At 42.5% G+C, this 21,765-nt stretch overlaps 1 protein-coding gene across 3 annotated transcripts in view; it reads right to left on the bottom strand.

The window, feature by feature from the left end:
- The window catches only part of etv4 (ETS variant transcription factor 4), a 33,883-nt gene that overhangs the window by 3,073 nt on the left and 9,045 nt on the right, over positions 1-21,765 (bottom strand). For all 3 annotated transcript variants that reach the window (XM_086064110.1, XM_086064109.1, XM_086064111.1), the window contains exons 5-9: positions 20,007-20,060; positions 3,770-3,902; positions 3,413-3,598; positions 2,950-3,323; positions 578-646 (exon numbers count right to left, since the gene is read on the bottom strand). In XM_086064110.1, coding sequence (XP_085920236.1) covers positions 578-646; positions 2,950-3,323; positions 3,413-3,598; positions 3,770-3,902; positions 20,007-20,060 — 816 coding nt within the window. The remainder of the gene's footprint in view (positions 1-577; positions 647-2,949; positions 3,324-3,412; positions 3,599-3,769; positions 3,903-20,006; positions 20,061-21,765) is intronic.

Raw genomic sequence — 21,765 nt, 5'->3', positions numbered from 1 at the left:
TTTGTTTGGCAGGAGTCTCACTTTATTCTCAGAATTCTCACTTTAAAAGTATACACTTTAAAAAGTATACAAAAACAATTTTTTTCTCTTTTCACTGGCTCTTAATCCTCTCCTGTACTAGCGAACTAAGAAAAACTACTGCATTTTTATTCAGAAAAAGTTCACGCAAAAGTTGTTTTACAGATAAAAAAAAGAAAAGAAAATTATATTTTATAATAATATAATAAAAGCAGGAAAGTTATCTTTTGAGAAAAAAACAATTCTATATAAAAAAAAGTTTTCAATTTTTTTTTTCATTTATTCAGGTAAAAAAAAAAAGGAAGATTTTCAAAACCATAATTATTTTCTAGAAAAATTAAATGTTTCTATGCTTCTAGAATAACTAGTACCATATTATTTTATTTTGCAGGAATATTTAAAATGTAAAAAGTACGGGGAGAGGGGGGGCAGTTAGGTTGACTAACTTGGCATTTAAGTTTGGCCAATGAGAGGAAATATTTTCACTGTTTACATGCAAAAAAATAAAATAAATAAAATCTAATTGTGATTGTTGAAGTGTTTGAGGTGCAATCCTTACCTTCGGGGGTTGGCTGGGGGTTTGGGTAGGCTTCATTGTGGTGGTACATGGAAGAACATCCAGACACATCTACCAACAAAAACAAATATGTATTGAAACGGACAAATTAGTGTGGGGACTGATAGCATCATAAGAGGAATAAAAAAATAAAAAAATGCAGGTAAACACTAGATATGTGAAGTGATTGAAATTTCAACAATGTGTGTGTGCGTGTGTTTGTCTGTGTGTCAGTCCCGGGAAGAAAAACAAGCCATCATAATAAGCACAAAAGGTGCAGCAGTGAGTCAGTGCGGCGGAATGCATCGCTCCCGATAACATGTCATTGAGAGCGTCCTGTGTGTGCGCGAGTGAGCGATGAGACGGCGCGACTGCCTTTGTTACATGGCAACAATTAGTCATTGCAAATGTGTCCCATTAATTGTTTTATTTTCATATTTATGCTGCATCAAATTTGTATATATATATTTTTTTAATTCAGAGCTGGCAACTACTCACACTGTACTTCAGTAGTAAAGATACAAAAAGTACAAAAAGAACTCCGAAAAGTAAGACGTTTTTTAAAAAAAAATTCAATTATATACTGTTTTGATAACTGAAAAAAAGTTAGAAATGACATTTTGTTTCCTAAAACCAAAGCACATTTTTGTAGGTAAAAAGTTTCTCCCACCCAAAAAATAACCTACGATTTATTTATTTTTTTAAATAATAATTTTAGCAAAAAAAAAAACTAACAGCTATTGTCTGACACAAAAACAAGCTAGATTTTTATTCTTTGGAAAATGTTTGATAAATTTTTTTTAACCCGGAAAAACAGATGTAGTTGTAAAATTAAATACATTTAAAAAATAGACTTTAAAGTTTCAAATTTTTTTCTGAAAAAAAAAATATTTTCAAGAACAAAGCGTTGACTTGTGGTCATTGGGTTCGTCCGAGTCTTACAGTTCTTATTTCTATTTTTCTTTCTTTTTTTGTGACAGAGCTGGTTTTGCATGGAAGAGCTGGTTTGCGCTTGCAGCTTGTTGTTGTTCAAAACTCCTTCATAACCCCCCCCACACACACACACACACACACACCCCATCCCCCTCCTTGCCAGAGGTTCGGGTTACTGCGGCCACGCTCATTTTTCCATTATGAGTTGATGGTGCTGCAGCAAAAGGAAGCTGCCGGTGCAACGTGAAACCGTTCGGCCTCCGCCGGGGACTCTAGTCTTTCCTCTGCCCTCCATTTTCTCAATGAAATTCCTCTACCGCATCCAGGGAGGGGGAGAGTGGGGGGGCGGGGCCGAGCATGGCGAGGAGGGAAGACTTTTGGAAGGAAGGAAGGAGAAGGTGTGAATGCACCAGAAAATAACTTTTTTTTCTTTCTCTTTTTTCTTTCTGGAGTGTCCAAGGAGTGAAGTGGAGGGGAGGAGTCCACTTGGGTTCAGGGAGAAAAAGTTTGCTCCTTCATGGACATTTTGTTCCGCAGCTCGTTGAGATGACCAAAAGCGGAAAAAAAGAACTCATAAGTTTTGCCTCACTAGCATTTTTTTATCCAGCCAATAGAATTTTTTTTTTTTTTTTTTGTCTTTGTTAAATATGGACATGACCACAAAAAAAAGGTCTTTAAGAATAAAGAAACAAGAATTTTCCAAAAAAATTTGGGGGGAGAGGAAGAAAGGTGATTTTTTTTTTAAAGAAAAGCAAAGGATTTTTTTTTTAAACCAAAAAAGGTTATTCTCATAAAATCATTTTATTTAAGAAAAACTTATTTTAATAAGGTTAAAAAAAATGCTACTTTTGGCAAAAAAACAAACACGTTTTTTCTCTCATAACTTTGTCTTTAAACTTCTTTCTTGAAAACCTTTTTCTTTCTTCTGTTCTAAAAAAATTATAAAATCCTCTAAAATGATAAGATATTTCTTTTCACTGTGGCCCCAACACCTTTTGTTCATGTTTGATCTTATTTTAGTCACAATTTTAATCAAAAAGAATATATAATTATATATATTTGTCAATTTCCTATAAAAAAAAAAATCTAGAAAAATAATCCAACTTTTATATGACTTTTTTTTACGATCAAGTTTTTTTAAAGTATTTTTTTCATATTAACTATTTTACACAAGTCTAGAGATTTTTTTCTGAAAACAATTAAATGAAAAATGTACTCTTCAGAGTTTTTTAAAAACGTTTTTCACATTTATTTGTCCTATAAATAAGACTCCAAATGTTTTCATAAATAAATATACTATTTAAATATAGGATTTTTTCTCTCTAGATTGAACTTTCTTCTTCAGTTTTCAAACACTTTTTTTTTGGTTATTTTTTTTTGCGTCTATTCCCGTGTTTTTGCCCTCGTGGGCCACCGTACGTACGCGTGCGCTTGCTTCCCACCTGCGTCGTAGCTGAAGTCTGTGGGCTCCTGCTTGACCATCATATGTGCCGGCGGGAACCTGTGCGGGTGCATGTGCGAGTGCGGGTGCTGGGCTCCGTGCGGCGGCGCTGCGTTCCCGCGGCCATGCCCCGGTCCGGAGACGTGCCCCCCGACGTGACCCGCCCGCTCATAGAGGGGGTCCATATATTCTTGTTTGAAGCTCTGCTGCAGGTAGGGCATGCAGGGGTCCGAGTGCTGCCGGTGGTAGCCCCCGCCCCCGCCCCCTGGGCCGCCCCCGCTGCCGTGTCCCGCCGGGGCGGAGGGCATTCGCTGGAAGGCCTGCGAGGATGCGGGGAACTGGGGGCACATGGGGTCTCCTGAGGGGCCCTGATACCTGCAAGTGAGCGACAAGTCTGACATTCACAACTTGGAAATCAATCCACATGAGCAGTCAAAAAGGGTTTGGGGTCAATTAAGGGTCACCTGGCATTGAGGGGGTACGCGTTGCTAGGTAGAGGCTGCGAAGCGGCGGCGGGGTTCATGTAGCCGGCGCCGGGCCGGCCGGCCGTCGCGGGTTTGGGGGAGTAATGTTGCTGCATGGGCGACATGGGGGTACCCGGGCAGGACCGCTTGGCACCCCCTGCGCTGGCTCTCTTTTGCTCATAGGCACTGCGGAAGACACACAAGCAGGCCTCAGATACAATTTGATTATGAAGAGAGAGACATTTGTGATTCTCAGGACTAGAACCTTCCCTTAAATCCAGAATCTTCTCTCTTGACTATGACCTTCTTTCGGGACTCGGGTTTTCGAAGGCCAAAGGGGATAATTTTGATGCTTACCTGACGTAAAGGCACTGCTCTCCACTGGCGGCGTAGCCAAAGCTGGGCTTATGGCTGCACGACTGGCTGGGGTCGGAACCCGGGCTCTGTGGCTCCTTCTTGATGGTGACAGGCGGACTGTGAAGGGCCACCGCTATTGACACAGAAAAAGACACGAAGGGTTCAAAAGGAGTGCAACATTTTCTGTTCATTTTCAAAGACATCTTTGAGACTTTTCAACAGGAGATTTAAATATTAAAAAGCTTTTAAAAGTATTTTAATTTTGGAAAGTCAATTTTGAAGACCCTGTTTTTAGTGAATTGAGACAGACATGGTTATTTTAGTGAATGACAACTAATGACAAAAACTACAACTGAAATTCCAAAAACAATTTTGTTAACAAAATAAGATCAAAACAAAAATGCTTTTTAAAAAAACGAAAACCAACTGAAACTACATTTTATGTTTACAAAATTGAAAATGTCCTCCGTTTTAGTCTTTGATAATTAATTTAATACATGAGCCCTCAAGGGATGATTTTAAATGTGATTTTTAAGTAGAGTTATGATATAAAGATGTTCGAAAGTGTGTCACACAGAAGTGACGTCCTCGAGCAGCAGCCAATAGAAAAGCATCTTAAGACGACGTCGCTCCTTGGCGCCAAATTCGCCTGCTTTTTCATTTAACCCAGCCGAAATGCAACGCAAGTAAAGAAATGCGTTCCTTTTTTCATTTTTTTTTTTTTAAATATTGCACACAAGTAATACACCAACTAATACTGAAACTAACTAAAATCAAGCATTTTTAAACAACTAAAGCTAATAAAAACTAACAGAACCACGTTGAAAACTAATTAAAACTGTCAAAAATAAATAAAAAATTACAAAATAAAAACGAAGTAAAATTCCTCAACTATAATAACCCCATACATGTTTGAAGATAATTGCTAAAAACGTCGAAAGACCTTAGCGAGTTAGCAATAGCGACACCCGAAAAATGCATATTCGCTCGTTGTCACAATTTACAGAACATCTTGGCGTTGAGATTTGAATTCCCAAACGAGGAGTTGACAAGCTGCCTTTTCTCACGCCTGAGAGGAACCTCGGAAGTCTTAGCTAGCACGCTAGCACGCTAGCTGGTTGCTAGCACGCTAGCTGGTTGCTAGCACGCTAGCTGGTAGCTAGCACGCTAGCTGGTTGCTAGCACGCTAGCTGGTTGCTAGCTGGTTGCTAGCACGCTAGCACGCTAGCTGGTTGCTAGCGCTACACATTGCAAGCTGTCCCATTTTTTTGTCCAGGTTGTCGTAAGCGAGTGTCATTAAATGTGAACTTTTGTCAACATTCAACAACGGCAGGCTTGCCAACGACACACTTCTCTGTGGCGCGCCGCATTTACAAGACACAATTATTTTTACTTTGTGGGGACGTCTTCAGACTTCATTGTAATAACACGGCAACACGTGAAGGCAGGATATTTACATTCAAGCGCATCTTTCGCATGCGACACAGCGCCTGCGTGCGTGCGTGCACGTGCGTGCGTGCGTGGGTGGGTGCGTGCGAATAGCGAACAACATTCCAGGCCAAAGTCTCCTCGCCTGCTTTGCCTCGAGTCTCGCAGACACAACAGCGAACTTCCTCAAAGCTAAACAAGTCTGCCACGAAAGCAAACGTCACACCTGCGTGCCAACTATGCACACGCACACACACTCACAAAATGGGCATTCTTTCCTATTTGCATCCAGATGTTGACCTCCAGCAGCCAATCGCACGTCAGCTGATATTGACACTATAGGGAAGCCTCGCATCTGCACACCCAAAATCAAGCTGTCAATCAAAGGGAAAGCTGGAGTGAGATGATTTGGGGGGGGGGAGGTTCTTGGTGGAACTTTCTAATGCACCCCCCCCTCAAAGAAAAACATCCAAAGTGAAGCTTCAAGCTGTGCCGAGGGCTGGTGTTTATTATGCGAGGGGAGGCTTTTGGGCCCGAGACGTGTACAGGATGTTTTGCTGGTCCCGGCAGGGTAAACAGCAGCAGCTGTGCACTTCCAGCTGGGGGAGGGGCGCGTTCATTCATGTGTGCGTCTGGAATCTCTGTGGGCGTGTACCTGCGTGTGCGTGCGTATGCGGGGATAATTGCACACTGCGCTTCATTCACAAAAAAAAGACGGCAAGCATGTGTGGCCACCAAAAAGTGAAAAAAAGAGAAAACGAAACTCTGTTCATGAAAGAAGAGTAGATTAGCAACATTGTTTTTAATAGGTTTTTTTTTTTTTGTTCTTCTTATGGATTTTTAAAGTATACTTACTTCCTGTAAGTCACATGAGCGATTCCCTAATGACAATAACAACTTGTCCCACTTTGAGAGGTTGCAACCTGCGGACGACCGCAAGCGCTGGTGCGGAATTTTGGCCTGACCGGGAGCGCGTCAAGTCTGGCGACGGCAGCAATGGAGAAGCCACAACACCCGAGTAATAATTCATTACTTCAGTAGTCCAGAGCAGGGGCTCTCAAAATGTGCTCGTTTTCAACATGGCCCTGGTTGATCTCCTATACTCTGCTGCCATCTGCTGGCCGTTCTTGTAATAACTACCATTGCTTTAAGCGTTCTCTTCATGTCAGAAGATGCATCAAAGCCTTCTGTATGCTCTTGTATAAAAAAAAAAAAAAACATAAAAATGTATAAATACATTTTTGGGACACTGGTAATATTTAAAATAGAACATATTTATACATTTTTGAGAGCAAATGTGTTAAAGACGTGTATGCCTAAATGCCAATAGGAATTAAAAAGTTAGCCTATTATCTAGAAAAAGTGAAAAAGTATTTTTTTTAAGAAAACTCTGTAAGTGGTATAAAAAAAAAACATTAAAAAAAAAAGAGAAAAACGTAAAATGACAACAAATATTTTGAAATAGTCCAAAAGCCATGAAAACAAATTTTGAGAAAACCTTCTACAATTTAAGAAAATTTTTGTAATGTGACAATAACATTTTTGGGGGTTGAAAAAGTCATAAAGAAACAAAATTTTTCAATAAAATGTAGTGGCGGAAACTATTTTCAGTAAAATTGCTGTAATGTGACAATAACAAATCTTGTGGGGAAAAAAGTTAAGTGAGAAATATTTGGAGAAATAAGTCGCAAAGTGATGACACACATTTTTCATAAAAAAAAGTCATAAAGTGAGGGAAACCACTTCATAGTTTCTACCAAAAAAAAGTGGTACTTGCCAATAATGTAAAAAAAAAACCAATCATATTATGAAATGAATATTAAAGTCTATTTACTCTAAAGTGTAAGTGATGTTTTAACAAGTGAATTTCAAAAACAACTTTAATCTCATGCCTCTTATCCTGAAAAAAAATAGGACACTATAAACTATGCCATTTGGTACAGAATAATATAAAAAAATGTTTTGCTTTTAATCTGCCCAAAGCGAACATATTGTGTGCGCACCAGTCCCCATATGCCGGTAAGCACTTTTTAAAAAAAAGATACAACAAAATGATCCATTACAAATGATTTTTGCGGCCCCCCAAGGCGACGGCTCGTGACGCGGACCCCGTGTCGAACCACTCACTAAGAGGATTGCTCCCCCAAAGGCATGAATAGAGGGCAGGCCTTGTAACCGTCGACGTCGGTCGCTCTTGGCGACTTTCCTCAACTCCAACAAGCAAATCCAAAAATAATCCCTGAATGAAAACAAAGGCAGCGCTCGAGTAAATGATGGCGTCTCCATTTACAAGGCGGTGGCAGTCGTGTAAACGGAAGCAGAGTGAGAGTGATGTTCCCTCCGCTCCTTTTCCTGCTTTCGATTTGGGCCGATACGAGCCTCCCTTTTCGAACGCTTTGTTAGCGAGGCGGAAGTTACATCCAGAATGCGCAAGTCGTGAATGAGGCTCAAGTCGTTATTGTTATTATGCTTTTTAAAGCAAGTCCTCAAGTTATTAACGAGGCAGAAATCAAGCAAGTAATGTCGAGTCCTGTCAGGTCATTACTTGGGTTAAATAAGTCATACAACAGCCATTAGCATTAGCCACTTAGCATACGGTGTCTGTCCAGGTACTTGCGCTAGCTAGCTGTACTACACATTTTACTAACACATTTATACAAAGTGTTTTAATGGTTCCAAACCAGTCAGGGTCTCATTCGTGACTTTATTGTCTTCTAAATTAAAACGCATAACAACCAACATGAAACTGAATTCATGTTTGCTAGCCAGCTAGCTCGTCCGCTGATTTGTCAAGTCAACGCGGTTTAGCGAGATGATGGGTAAAGTCGCCGCGTCTCTTGCTTTTCCCCGAGTTGATGACAAACTTCATTCATGAAAGTCAATCCAATCATCCTGGAGCTCTTTGTCAGGATACGCCAGATTGTAGCCGCGTACTGGTTGAGTTGCTGGGTTTTGCGGCAACAAATGATATTCAAGATGCAGATTTTCAAATGTTAAAAAAGGACGACGAGAACAAGTCAGATCTCATGAATACCAAGTCAAAAGTCAATCCCGGTCATTCATCCATTTTTTCCCAAGCAGATCCCAAATCCTATACTTGATGAGTCAAGTCACGCAATCCCAGTCCGCTGCCTCGGGCTCGTTGGCATCATGAGGAGAAGCGGGAAGTTTTCCCATTTATAACGATAAGGATGAAACGAAGCAGATGTACGGATTTGAAGTATGGCAGACATCGAGTCGCAAAGATTCCCGGCAGATCTTTTGAGTGATTCAATTCAAAAGGGCCTGGTCCTGTATTTGCTGGAATTTTCATAGCAACTGTCGCGGGCTCCAACTGGGGACGACCCCCGACCGGCTGGCGGGGGCGGGGCGGGGCGGGGAGGGGGGGGCGTACTTTTACATATGTAAATGTGCACCATGCTAAGGGGCGGAGGATGCTGGGAGAAAAGATGATGGTCATGGCTGAGTGCTTTAGGAAGTGAAGGGATCATTACATCAGGGGGGGGGGGGGGGGGGGTGGCGGGGGGGGGGGGGGTTGGGGCTTCCCATTCAACACGCACACCACAAACAAATCACAAGAGGCGGCCCGGGATAGGACGGGATGGGATGCCCCCATGAGCCCCCCCCCCCCCCCCCCTACTTCAACCCCACCCCAATCCATCCAGCACACAATGGGCCTCTCAGCTGAGGTGCACCAGTGGGAATATATGTCGAGCGCATTCCTGTGGGATTCCCAAAACACACACGCACGGATGAGAGAGCGACTCACTAAAATAAGCTTCTGTGAAAGACGGCAGTCTGGAGAGACACATTGCAATTGTACTTTCCGTTTGAATTCAATACTTCTTTTAAGAGCCGCTGTGAATCATAACATTGAGAATCTTTGATGCAAAGACGGCCAACAAATCATTTTGGGGTGAAAATCTGTTTTTGGGGTTCTGCAGCGCTATCAAAAGTCAATGTTTAAAAAAATATATATATTTTTTGCAGTGTTAGCCCCCAAATTAAATACAATTTATTTGCAATATTTCCATGCTCCTGAAGACGTATTTATATGTTTTTTATGCTAGAGCGTACAGAAGGCTTTGATGCAGCTTCTGAACTGAAGCGAATGCTTGAAGCAATGGTAGTGATTACAAAAAACGGCCAGCAGGTGGCAACAGATTTGTGAATAATGATGAAACTTAGCTATATTGTAATGCTAATGACTGTAAACAGATAGGAGAGAAGAAAAAGAGACTCTGGATCTTTCTTTTGGTAGGTTCCATGTTTTTATAGCAATAGAACACAATATTCTGCGGGCCTTGCAAAATTTTATACAGTAAATTGTCCGTTTTTCCTGGCCTACTGTAAAACCTCACCCGACTGAACCCAATGGAAATAAAATAAAAAATAAAAAACACTTATTTAAGATTGAATCGCTCCTCCCATGCCGCGTGCAAAACGCCTCTGCCAAGTTTGGTATAAATCGGCACCGTTTATCCAATTATGTAATCGGCCATGACAGGCATCGGAAGTACGTTAATATCGGGTCAACAAGTCCTTGCCATGATTTTCACATGTTAAGACAAAAGGTTCGGCAGGCTGCAGGGAAGCCCAACGTGAAGACAAAACGGGATCTGGACAGTCTTAAACGGGATGTTTATGCAAAGCTTTGCCAAGTCTCGAGCCTCGGGAAGTCTGCAGCTCCCGACAGCCTCGCTGGCACGAACTCGGCGGACATCGGCCCGAGTGTCAAACACCAGCAGAACCCTTGTGACGTCAAAAAAGAGAAAACAAAAAGGTACAAACAAGGCCCAAGTTGTCACTTAACTCTATCTTGGGGGGGTGATCTGCTTCTCGTCGGCCGCCATTTGTCTTAACCCCCCCGCCCGCTCGCCAAATGCCGTCGATCAATGAAGCCACTGAAGACGATCCTAACACGCTGGTTTTGAAAGGTTAAAAAGGAAGCTATTGATTGACAAGAATGGCTAATGACGTTAGCCGCACAACAACGCAATCATTCAATATTTGACTGGATGTTTTTTTTTGTTTTTTTGTTTTTTTTTGGTGATGGATGTTTTTGACGCAAGGAAAAAACGACAAGCCTCATTCACACTGCCTGGAAAAAAGAAAACTAAATCGTCTTGGCAATTTAGGCAGAATCTCGACATAAAGCGGATTCCAGGATTATGCCACAAAAAAAAGCAATTAAAAAGTCATCCATCTATTTCTGCTATCTGGCATTGTAAATCACAGAGCGACGGCGAGGCGGGAGAGAAAGCGAAGGCAACAGAACGCCATCCAGGCCTTTTGGCGGAGTGTGCAGCGCGTGGAAACATGTGCGGGACCATGTGCGCTCCCCTCTCGGGTCGCCGCACAATCAGGAAGCCAGCCAGGACGAGCACGACCAGATCGTCGCCGCCGTCGTGGTCATCGGAACCGCCGATGGATCCATTAGTGCGCGCTTCTATCTCATGCATGAATTTTTAACTGCATTGACGGGAAACTCGGTGACGGGTGACCCCAGCGTGCGTTATGTGCAAATGATGGATTATTAGCAGGATTATTATTAGGATTAGGAGCACAGAAAAACACAAACTAAATGTAACAGCAAAATTCATCAAACAAAACCAAATGATATAAAAAGTAATGACAAGCAATAATGGTTGCGCTAAGCTAACATTGTGTGCTAATTCAATAGAGTTTAGCCACAATGCTTGGCGTGCCTAAGGATGTTTTGCGGGGTTCTTATTTGACAGTACAGCAAGTAAACAGAACATTTTTAAGTAAAAAAAAATACGAGGATAAAAATAGGATATTTGTAGGTGTATTATTGTAGTTAAAGCAAAAGATTTTTTTTAGCAATGGACTGAAACAAACAAAATGGTTGGCTAACAGGACGCGCGCGTGTCTTGACAGACGTCATACGTTGCCGTGGTTTTCTGCCAATGTCACACTTTCACTTCCCTTGTGCGAAAACCGCACTTCTTGTCTGCCAGGGTGAGAACCGACTTGTCCCAACATGTCGCCGCGCATCAGTCAGCATTACAGATAGCGGCGGCTAAATGTCATTACTGTGGTAAAGCACTCTTAAAACTGCTTGGTTCAAAGTAACCAAAAATGGATGAAATGGCTAAACCAGAGCTGGTTCTGAAAAAGCAACAAGGAAAACTTTTGAGTGTAAATCAAAGAGAATTACACCTTGTGTCTTTAACTAAACCAACGTCAAACGAATGTCCACTAGCTTAATGCTAACACACAACGCAAAACACTACGGACGAGCTAACGAAACTAGCGTCGCCGTTGCCTATTTCCGCACAAGTATCTGCACTTCTACTTAAGCGCGAGTACTTTTTTTTTCCACCTCTGATTACAGGAGATCATTACGTTGTAAATTATTGTTCCTTTTGTCGGCAAGAAGACGACTGTTATGGATGTGTCCCGCGCTAAAGAGGGCGATAAAGCCCCGCGAGGGGCCTAAGAGCCTTGACGCGATGTGTCAACGGTTCTGCTCTCCCCCGCTGTCCACTTCACTTCCAAACGTGCTGCGTTTGCGTTTCTGACAAATGGCCATCGAGCCGCTGTAAATCTGACGGTCACGTCGCAGGGACAATACATCCACGTCGTCCCGGGACGCGCGCCGCCCAAAGGGACGAAGTGGGGATGTCATTAATCTGACACCATATTCTCCGCACTCCCACCCCCCCCCCCCGCTTAATGTTTAATGTAGCAATCGATGTAGCCACACGTTACTGAGATGATATAATGAGCTCCCGTTTGCTTGATGGGATTATAGTGCATACGCGGAGTTTTGGGGCGGAAACGTTAGCTTAGCTACAGTACGCCGTGTCATATACGACCACAATGTATACAGTGCTAGCTTGACTTGACTAGTTTAATTTGTTCTGTGACCATTTTTTGTCACATTTTTAATGAAGAAAAACAGCCCATGTTTTTGTATAAAAAGTTAAGTTTCCAAAATGTAATTTCAATACATGCTATACAGTTACAGTAGACAAGCTATGTTAACTTAATAGGTAGCTAACTAGCCGATGGCTGGCCAAACATAAACTAAGATCATCGTCGGTTAAGTGTTTCATTGAGAAGTCAATAAAGTTAAGGACAATATGGAGATTGGTTTGGGATTATTAACGATAAAAAAAAAAAATGTGTTAAGAGTACAGCAACAAGTTAGCTAGCTAACATAAACTCCCAAACTGCTTTTTGCCTCGCTTGAAGTGTCACATGATTATGGACTATACCACAAAAGTAGTTTGGTTTATTATTTAATGAGTTTGTTCTTCTTCTTTTTTTTTTAGAGATTAAGTTACAGATTGTGAATGGAGGATTTTTGTTATGGTTAATATATGTTGCAGATATTATTAGTTATTTTTGGTTACTTTTTGGTATTATACCCAATGATTGGCTCAATGGTTTGCCCGGAGGGAGGGGCTCGGGGTATTTAAAAGTGATCCAAAATAATTTGTATTGAAGTGCTCAGCCAAGTGGAACTTGTAAATATTGTTGGGACTGTTTTTGCACTGTAAATATTATTCAACTTTTTTTTTTTTTTTTTTAAATGCTGTGTTGGTGTAAATAAAAACACCCGACTGAAGTTTTTTCGACAGCGCCATCATTTTTACCCCTTTCTGAAATGAACCCGTGACACGGCTACCGAGTGCTAAGTGGCTAATGTGAGACTATACTGTGACTAAGCACGATTGCATGACTTGATTTGCCACTTGCTTAAACCTAAGTTGTCAACAACATTTAGATAAAAAAAAAAAAAATCAGGAAAAATGACACGAAAAGCTCTTCAATTTCGCTTACGAGTCCACTGGCTTGAAATTAGCAGCACACAATTCTTGCTCATCCTCTTAACTGCCCCCCACCCCCGCGCCCCTCTCAATATCATGATGGAGATCTCCAAATGCTTCACGACACGTTTGACCCGCAGTGTCTCAACTCTCTTTCTTCGAGCTGATTTATCTGCACTTTATCGCTATCAAGTCATCTATCAGTTGCTCCGCTGGAGGGAGGGGACGGCTGAGGGATCGATGCGCAACACTCTGCTACCCCCCCCCCCCCCCCACCAGCACGCCTATCGGCTTGTGTCAGCAGGTCAAAACAATCACGTGCACTAAATGTGTGTGCGTGTGTGTGTGTGTAGACTGGACAGGAGTCAAACAGGAATGGTGGCCAAAATCGGCTCATCTTACTTGTGTGGCAAACAAACAAACAAACAAACGAACTAAACGAGGGCTGAAACTAAAGCAATGAGGCAATTTTCCCTTTAAGGCATCAGCCCGTCTTGCACATGACAACTTCATTGGAAGTCTCCTCGTCGTTGTCGTCGTCATCATCATGAGCCTTTTCTCAACGGTTCCAGGAAAAGAAAGAGAAGCCACACACACACACACACACACACACACACACACACCCACACACACACACACACACTTCTGTCCATTCACAAGTTACGCTGCGCTTAAAGAAACACGTCAGGCCTTCTTCTACAACTCATTCGTTACTGTACTTAAAGACTCGATAGATGCCTCAAGATGGCGGCACAGCACTACTTTTCAGTTAGACAGGGCCATGGAATGACTAAATTAAGCTCTTCCCCGTTCACTTCATGAGGGTTTTTTTTTTTTTTTTACCAAGATCAGAAAAATCGACCTCAAGGTACCTCAAATGCACCAAATAATAGCAGAATATTTTCTTTATCTGGAAACATTGTAAAAAAAAAATGAAAAAATGACGTCAAAAGATGACGTAAAGCTTTAAAAAAAAGAAAAAGAAGTGAGCCCAAAAACAAGCGTCTCTGAGGTGTCGCAAATGAGGGCTCGTCAACCTCAGCTGGCTTTTTCACAAGCAGCCCATTCATAAAACCGCCAATGTGCGTGCATGCGTGCGCGCCGCCGTGAGAGGGCTCAAGCGTGCCAGCGAGCGGCGGCGTGTTGGTGGCTTGCGCGCTTGTTTCTGGCAGGCACCTGGCTGTTTTTGCTGTTGCGTAGCGCCTCCATTTTGGAAAAAAAGAAAAAGGCGACCGCGGAGCTGCATGTTCCCGAGGCCAGGACGAGAAGGAAGAGGGAGGAGGGGGGGGGTTGACCCGTCCCGCCTCGGCCAGTCGTCCAACGAGAAGAGGAGTACGTCCTTTTAAGCTCATTATTAAAAACGATGCTAAAACTGTGGTTCGCAAGCCGTAACTTTGAAAATTGTCACATATATTTTGTAAGTACATATTAAGCAATTACTCATTCAGCTTTGGGCCGACCTTGAGATACAAATAACCAGAATTTCAAGTTTTCCAAGATACGAGCCGTCGCTTATATGAAAGCGAGCAGGCTAACGAAAGTGTAGACAGATATTCTTTATACTCTATGAAGAAGGACTCATATTACTGCGGCAAAAACATGTCAAAAACGATTACATTTATTTACATTCTATTTAATTATGTCAGAAGTTGAACTGGATGTTTTTAAATCATTGATTCGCAGCCATTTTTTACTGAAGCAACCCCTTTCGCTCTTCCCGGCTGATTTTGCAAGTTCCACAGAATATTGTGTTCTATTGCTATAAAAACATGGAACCTACCAAAAAAAAAAAAAAAAAAAAGATTAGAGTGTCTTCTTTCATCAGGAAAAAAAGTATATTTCTATCTGTTTCCGTTTTGCAGATATTAGCAATAGTAATAATATAAGTTTCATAATTATTCACAAATCTGTTTAAAACAGTGGGGAAAATAGCTTTTTTGCAACATGGCCCTAGTTGATCTCTTATACTCTGCTGCCACCTGCTGGCCATTTTTGTAATATCTACAATTTCTTCAAGCATTCTCTTCAGTTCAGAGGCTGCATCAAAGCCTTCTGTATGCTCTAGCGTTAAAAAAAAAAGAAAAAGTATAAATACGTCTGAAAAACATATTAATATGTTTTTGGGAGCAAATGAGTTAATGACGCCCTCCACCAAGATAAATGCACCAGGTTGGTTGAAAATTTTAGCAAAACATAATTTTAGCCTTTTTAACAATAGAAATGTTAAAACAACATAGCCGCACGGTTTTCTTACGTAAGCCACCAGGCTACTGCCTGCTTGGTAGCTTAGCAACTAGTGCCAAATATGGGCACGCTTGCACCTGGCCGCCATTATCTTTCTGTATGACAACCCTTCAATGAAAGAACCAGAATATCTACAAAATGAACCAACTGGGGCACTAATAACTGCCATGTAGTTCCTTTTCAATGAATTATTATTATTAGAAAGTGAAACTTAAAGTGCAAATAAATGCCTCCCCTCAGAGGTGTCTTATTATGGGAGGGAAAAAAAAACCCCGGGTTGTGAAAAGGAGCGTTGGGAGCAGCGCGACGCCCCGCTTCCGCTCGCCTTCTTCGCCATTCACTCCCGCGACTCCTTGCTCTCCCTGGTCCCCTCTCTCGCATTCTCTCCCTGAAAAAGGAGTGCAGCGGCGCTCTATGGCCGCAACTTCCTACGTAATTACTGCAAGGCACAAAACCAAACAATCGTCCCATACAGCTCAAAAAAAAAAATCACTGGATTAGTTCACATCTTGGAACACTCAAAACTGTGTGTGCGTGTGTGTGTGCGTGTGTGTGTAAAGGAGCAGAGAATTCAACACACACACACACACACAGGAAGGGAGGGAGGGCTTTGGAGTATCCACTTGGAAAGAAGGGTGAGGGCGGGAAAAGGGGGGCCTGTAGTTTTTTTTTTTCTTCATTTTTTTTTTTTTATGAATGGAGAGCGAAGGAGCAAGCCGCCAGAGGCACACTTCCTCTTACGCAGGCGGGGAAGAAAATTTATGAATGGCTTGCGTCGAGTGTAAACAAAAGAAGAAGGAGCTCTCTGCGTTTTGGTGAATGCCGGCTTGTGACCTCCACACGCAACAAAATTGGGAAAACACGGCATTTTCGCAGCAGGAAAAAAACATTTGTTTTATTCTTTTTCACTAGTCAAAATGAGTGCGTTCATTTTGAGTTAATTTCAATTTCCTTTAACGCACGATTAATGACTGCCCCCGTACTTGTAAAGCCCGTACTTGGGGAATTGGCAATGCAGTCCACGTCAAAATTGAGCAGTAATAAATGTAAAAATAATGCACATATATGTGGAGACTGGGGTCAAGTTTTACAATTTTACACACGCACGCACGCACGCACGCACGCACATACACATACTCACCCACACACACACACACACACAAAAAAAAAAATATATATATATATATATATATAAAAAATAAAAAATAAATAAAAGAGCAATGATGATGACATTTCCGAATGAACAATACTGAGCTCTTAAAAAAAAAAAAAAAAAAAAAAAAGTTTTACAATTTTACAAATGTGCAGAATTTCACGAGTGACTTCACGTTAAAGATTCGATAGCTCTTAACATGAAAAGAAAAATGCACAAAGCTGTCACCAACGTCTTACAAATGCAATTATGCCATCTAGTGGCAGAAGAATGACTAAAACAAATCAATATCACACTCTTCATTTTAACTCAATTTTATGAATTATTATGAAATTACTATATCAATGACTAAAAGATGCCGCCATATTTCTATTAAACATTTTGTTTCCACTTTTATGCCAACCTAACGTACATTTAATACAGATATAAAAGTTGCGATTAATTGTGAGTTAACTATTGAAATCATGCGCTTAATTACGATTTAAAAATAATAATAATCACATATTTGTGGACTTTGTGGCTTGATGAACGATTACGCGCACGAAAGGGTGTTGAACACACACGGGATGCGGCTGTGTTGATAATCGGCTGAAAAAAAAAATCGACCAACGACAGCTCGTACTTCGCAGCCAACTACAGAAAAGCACGTGTGCAGTAATCAAAAAATGAAATAAATATCAACAGATGAATTGATTATTCAAATAACTTTCGCGCCACAGCAACCCACGGACGAGATCAATTCGACAGAAGTGCAGGTATTGCGCAATCCCCCAGTGTGACATTCCGCTGTGTTATTTAAGTGTTTTTTTTTTTTTTTTTTCCCGTTGGAGGCCACACCCTCGCAGGTAAACAAGCAGACACGGTAAACAAGCTCGCCGGGGCGCCGCATTCGCCCGCAGGCATCAATTATACTCCAGCCAGGCAGGATTAAAGTCTGGCTTTATGCTGTCATACACAAACGCATGCTCGTTTCAATAACAGGTGAGTCGCCCCGCTCAGATGTCTTTCAGTCTCGATAATGGTTTGAACTTTTAACTCCTGGCAGCGGATCAAGACTGATCCCCGTTCTGAGCGTTTGAGATTGTAAAGGCAACAATAGTAACAAAAGTTGTTTTGACTATAAAAGGAAACAAGCAAATCAGCGTGCGTTTGAGGAAGCAACGGCGACGACAAGCTCGCAAACAACACGTACCAAAAGAACTGCAGGCGGAGGTTTTATCAGAAAAAAGGTGTAATAAAAACAATTAGGCTCGGACCGATATGGATTTTTTTTTTCTCAAGTTGATGACAATATCTGGCATAATAAAATGATGGTAAGATAAATAATAGGCAGAACGTTTGACTTGAGTATTTTTTTCAACTTTACAACAAAGAAAAAAATCTTTTTTTTATTTATATACTGTATATATTTTGTTGAATTCCATTACCGTTGATTTATGTTATGGTCGTGTTAGTGTGTAATAAAAAAAAATCTGTTATAAATCATCAAAAAAAAAAAATCTGTTGATTTTTACCAATTTTAAAGCGGAAGTCAACCTTAAACATTTCTTGACAATAATATGTTATATGTGACCTCACTAGTCTAAACATGACATTCTGATTAAAATGGCATTTGTGGAATATGAGTTATGAAGCAAAATACAAGCATTTTTAACCATAAATCGGGGGGGCGGCCATTTTGCCACTTGCCGTCGACTGAAGATGACATCACTCTGGTCGTTCGTCACCTGAGCAACTGTGATGTCATCTTCAGCTGACGGCAAATGACAAAATGGCCGTCTCCCGAGATGGATACAAACGGCTGGATTTTGCTAACGCAATATTAACCACAATGCCATTTTTACCCTTTTAAAGTCAAACATATAAAGTTAAGGTTTAACACTTGATGACTGTTGGATCCTTTCAATGCTCAAATCTCAACCTGTCAAGTCACAAGTCGTCAAAACCATGAGAGGATCTTCTCGGGCAAACCTCTGCGTTGGCGAGACCGAAGCCGCCGGTCAAAGTTGAAGAATTGGCGTGAGTGAGCAGCAGGGACGCTGCCTGTCAACACAAAAGCGTCCCTTCGCCTTTCAATGAAGCGCCCGTCAAAGCGGAGCCCCCCGGCGACCCCGCAAATCACGGCGAGGTCAGCAGTTAGCATCGGGCCGACAGACGATTGGCCGGCCGGGCCGGAGGGGGGGGGGTTAAGTAGACATGACCCCTGCGCGCCCTCGGGTTCATCTGCGCTTCCTCCGGCGCTTTGCGGCCTAATGGACGGCGACAACGTAAGTGTCATGTTGGGATGGTGACACATGCGGGTTTAAATGGCGCCGTGTTTACACACAAAAGACGTCGGGCAGGATGTCCCCCCCCCCCCTATGACCCCTGCCGAAGCCTGCCAATGCTTTCAAAGTTGCCGCCGAGCCAAAAGTGGGACTTACATAAAATGTTTATTTTTATTTAGTTACATAAAATATGTGCAAGTAAGCGCGTCTTGAGTCTTTAAGGGTTCGAGCAAATTCCAAGCGACTGTTGAGTCCCCACGAAATGTCGAGGCATCGAACCTTGCCATACATTTGCAACATTAGCCACTTAGCACTCGGCGCCAGCACTTGTGTTAGCTCGCTAGCTAGCTAGCTTAGTTACTGTTGCTGTACTACCTCATTCACAATCATTTCATTTTCTAATGGTCCCAAATCCGTCTTCGTATTGTCAATCATTTCATTGTCCTCACCATTAAATGTTTGCTAATCTGTGAAGTTAATTTAGTTAGCGTACCTTACTCAGCTAGTCATTTTACCCGCCTTTGCGGGCTTTAAAATGGATACATTTAGTTGTTGCAGTTGCGGAGCTCGGAATGTGTCTGCCTACACATTGATCAAATCCACCACCTGCGCCACAATTTAGACAATCTGCTCTAAAGATTAGTCTAGTTTCGGTCAACAAATTGCCAGGTGCGCGAAAATAGAGCTTAAGTCTGACTCGAGTCAAGCCATGTGACTGGAGTCCGACACCTCTTGTCTGTCAAAATGTTTGATAAAGACATGAATGGATGTTTGCACGAGGGCGTGCGACCCCGCCTGGATCCCGAAGCGCCATTGTTAACAAAAAAGGGAAGCGCATTCAAATCGTTTTGCTTTCGCTTTTTACATCTTCCCACCAGCACAAAGGCCCGTCTTTAGACCTGAATCCGCTTTTTTTTACCGGTTTCCTGGGCCGGACCCGCTCGCCTTTTCAAGAGCATGCAAATGGCGGGCAGCACGGCACAATACCGAGGCTTTTTTTGGTGTCCTGGCTTTTGTCTGCCGGAGAGAATACGGTGAACCGCTGGTCACCGCGCGCGATACGTTCCAGAGCCGCTCGTGACAAGTGAACATCCACAATCTCAACACAGCGGATCATTTTTTTTTTTTTCCATCATCGTTTTTATAGTCACGGAGCTCCCCCCCGCCGACACCCCCCCGCTGGCCCGCGTTTGACCTGGCCTTCCCAACAGCGGGCCAGAAACAACACGAGCGAGTCTGGTGACACCAGATCACATGAGATCAACAATAAAATCTCCGGGGTAAAAAGAGGCAAAAACAAAATAAAATCAACTCGCAGAGGACAAAAAGCAAGTTAAAGTACTCACAGTTCTCCGAGTGGAAATCCGGAACAAACTGCTCGTCGCTGTCGGGAACCTGAGCTGCAAGTCGGAGAGAGGAAAGTTCACATAATTAGCTTGGTCAACTTTTCAGCAGAAGCAGATTTATATGTGAAATTAACATTTTGGGGGGAAAAGGTCCTTGTGAATTTTCAACAGTTTGGCCAATTTATGTAACAACTCTCACCCGCACTGGAGGTTTCAACTTTGGAGAAAAAAAAAAGTGTGGCTTGAAACACTTAAACTTGCCTGAAACCCTAAATGTGACATCTTAAACTCGAACCCTACTTTGAAACTAGAACCCATACTTTAAAGCGACATCCAAAAAACCAACTTCAAACCCCGAACCCATCTGATTTGTAATCCTAATCCTGGCCTTGAAACTTCAACCAACGCTTTAAACTCTTCGTTGAAGCCACAATTCTGGCCCGAATCCCTAATTTTGAAAGCCGAAGACTTTAAACCCTCATTTGAAAACGCAAGCTTTAAAGCATTACCCAATCTTGAAAACATACTTTAAAACTCTAACCCAGGCTTCAAAGATGACGTGTGACCCTAACCCTGAGTTGAAACCATTTTTAAAGCCAAACCTGAATTGGAACCACAACCCCGGCTTTTAACCCTAATTCGGGGTTTAAATCATGATCCAGTCTTAAAAACTTCAAACTATCTTTAAAGCTGACCTCTACCTTTAACTCAGGCCTCAACCCATTTTAAAAGCTAAAACCTTGCTTTGAAACCCTAACCCAGGCTTTACCCACTCCTTTGAAACCCTAACCTAAGCTTCAAAGCATGATCGGGTTTTGAAACCCTACTGCTAACTTTAAAGACGCGTAACAACAAGCAAGGCCCGAGACTCTTCATTGAAGCCAAAACCTGGCTTGAAACTTTATTTCCGAAAGCTAAACCCTGACTTAAAACCACAACCACAGGCTTGAAACCTTATTTTAAACACGCCTCCTCCACCTGCGCGCTGCAATGCAATGCAATGGAAAGTCACATGACAAGCTTTCTGGCCGTCATTCTGCTCAACGTTTAGCTCATTCATTCGAGAGCGGCAAACAACATGCCAGCGAGCTTACGGCCCAGCGGGGCGTGGGGGTGGTGGGCGGTGGGGGGGTTCTGACCTCCGCACCCCCGCAGCGGCGCACTGGCACTCATTCCCAACCTGCATGTGTGTGCGTGTGCACGTGTGTGTGCGACCCCGCGTCCACGCAGCACAATGGTGAATGGACGGGGATTCCTAACGCCAGCCCACAGCACAATAGCGGCTGTCTGAGGCCGCCTGCACCTGGGCCCGCCGGCGCTGACTGGACTCATTCACATCCAGCCGAGATGAGTTTCATTCACTAAATCGGACGCTTTTGAAAGGGCCAAGCGCGGCGAGGAAGGACGCACCGACAACTCCTCTTCTGAAGTCCCATCAAAATCCACAGAAGCAAACATAGCTATTAAAAGTCTACACACCCCTATTAAGTGCCCCCCCCCCTCCTTCTTGGTCCATTATTTCATCCAGCGCTTCTTCGCGCATGATGCAGACACAATCCAGACGGCCGCGACTTGGTTAAACAAAGTCAGCGCGACAGTGACAAGTGGCGTCCGAGTCGACGCTTTGTCACGGCGCCTGGCACGTTTCCTCGCTGGCTGACCCAGAACAGCTTTGTTAAGTCGGTCTGGATTTCGGCAGTGAAGATAAACAGCTGCCCGTCGAATCGGATTGGATTAGAATTTGAACGAATATACAAGC

This window comes from Leptonotus elevatus, chromosome 20 (assembly GCF_054856555.1).
Source record: "Leptonotus elevatus isolate MCC_2025b chromosome 20, RoL_Lele_1.0, whole genome shotgun sequence".
In the NCBI taxonomy this organism is placed as follows: domain Eukaryota; kingdom Metazoa; phylum Chordata; class Actinopteri; order Syngnathiformes; family Syngnathidae; genus Leptonotus; species Leptonotus elevatus.
This window is presented reverse-complemented; position numbering and strand designations above follow the sequence as displayed.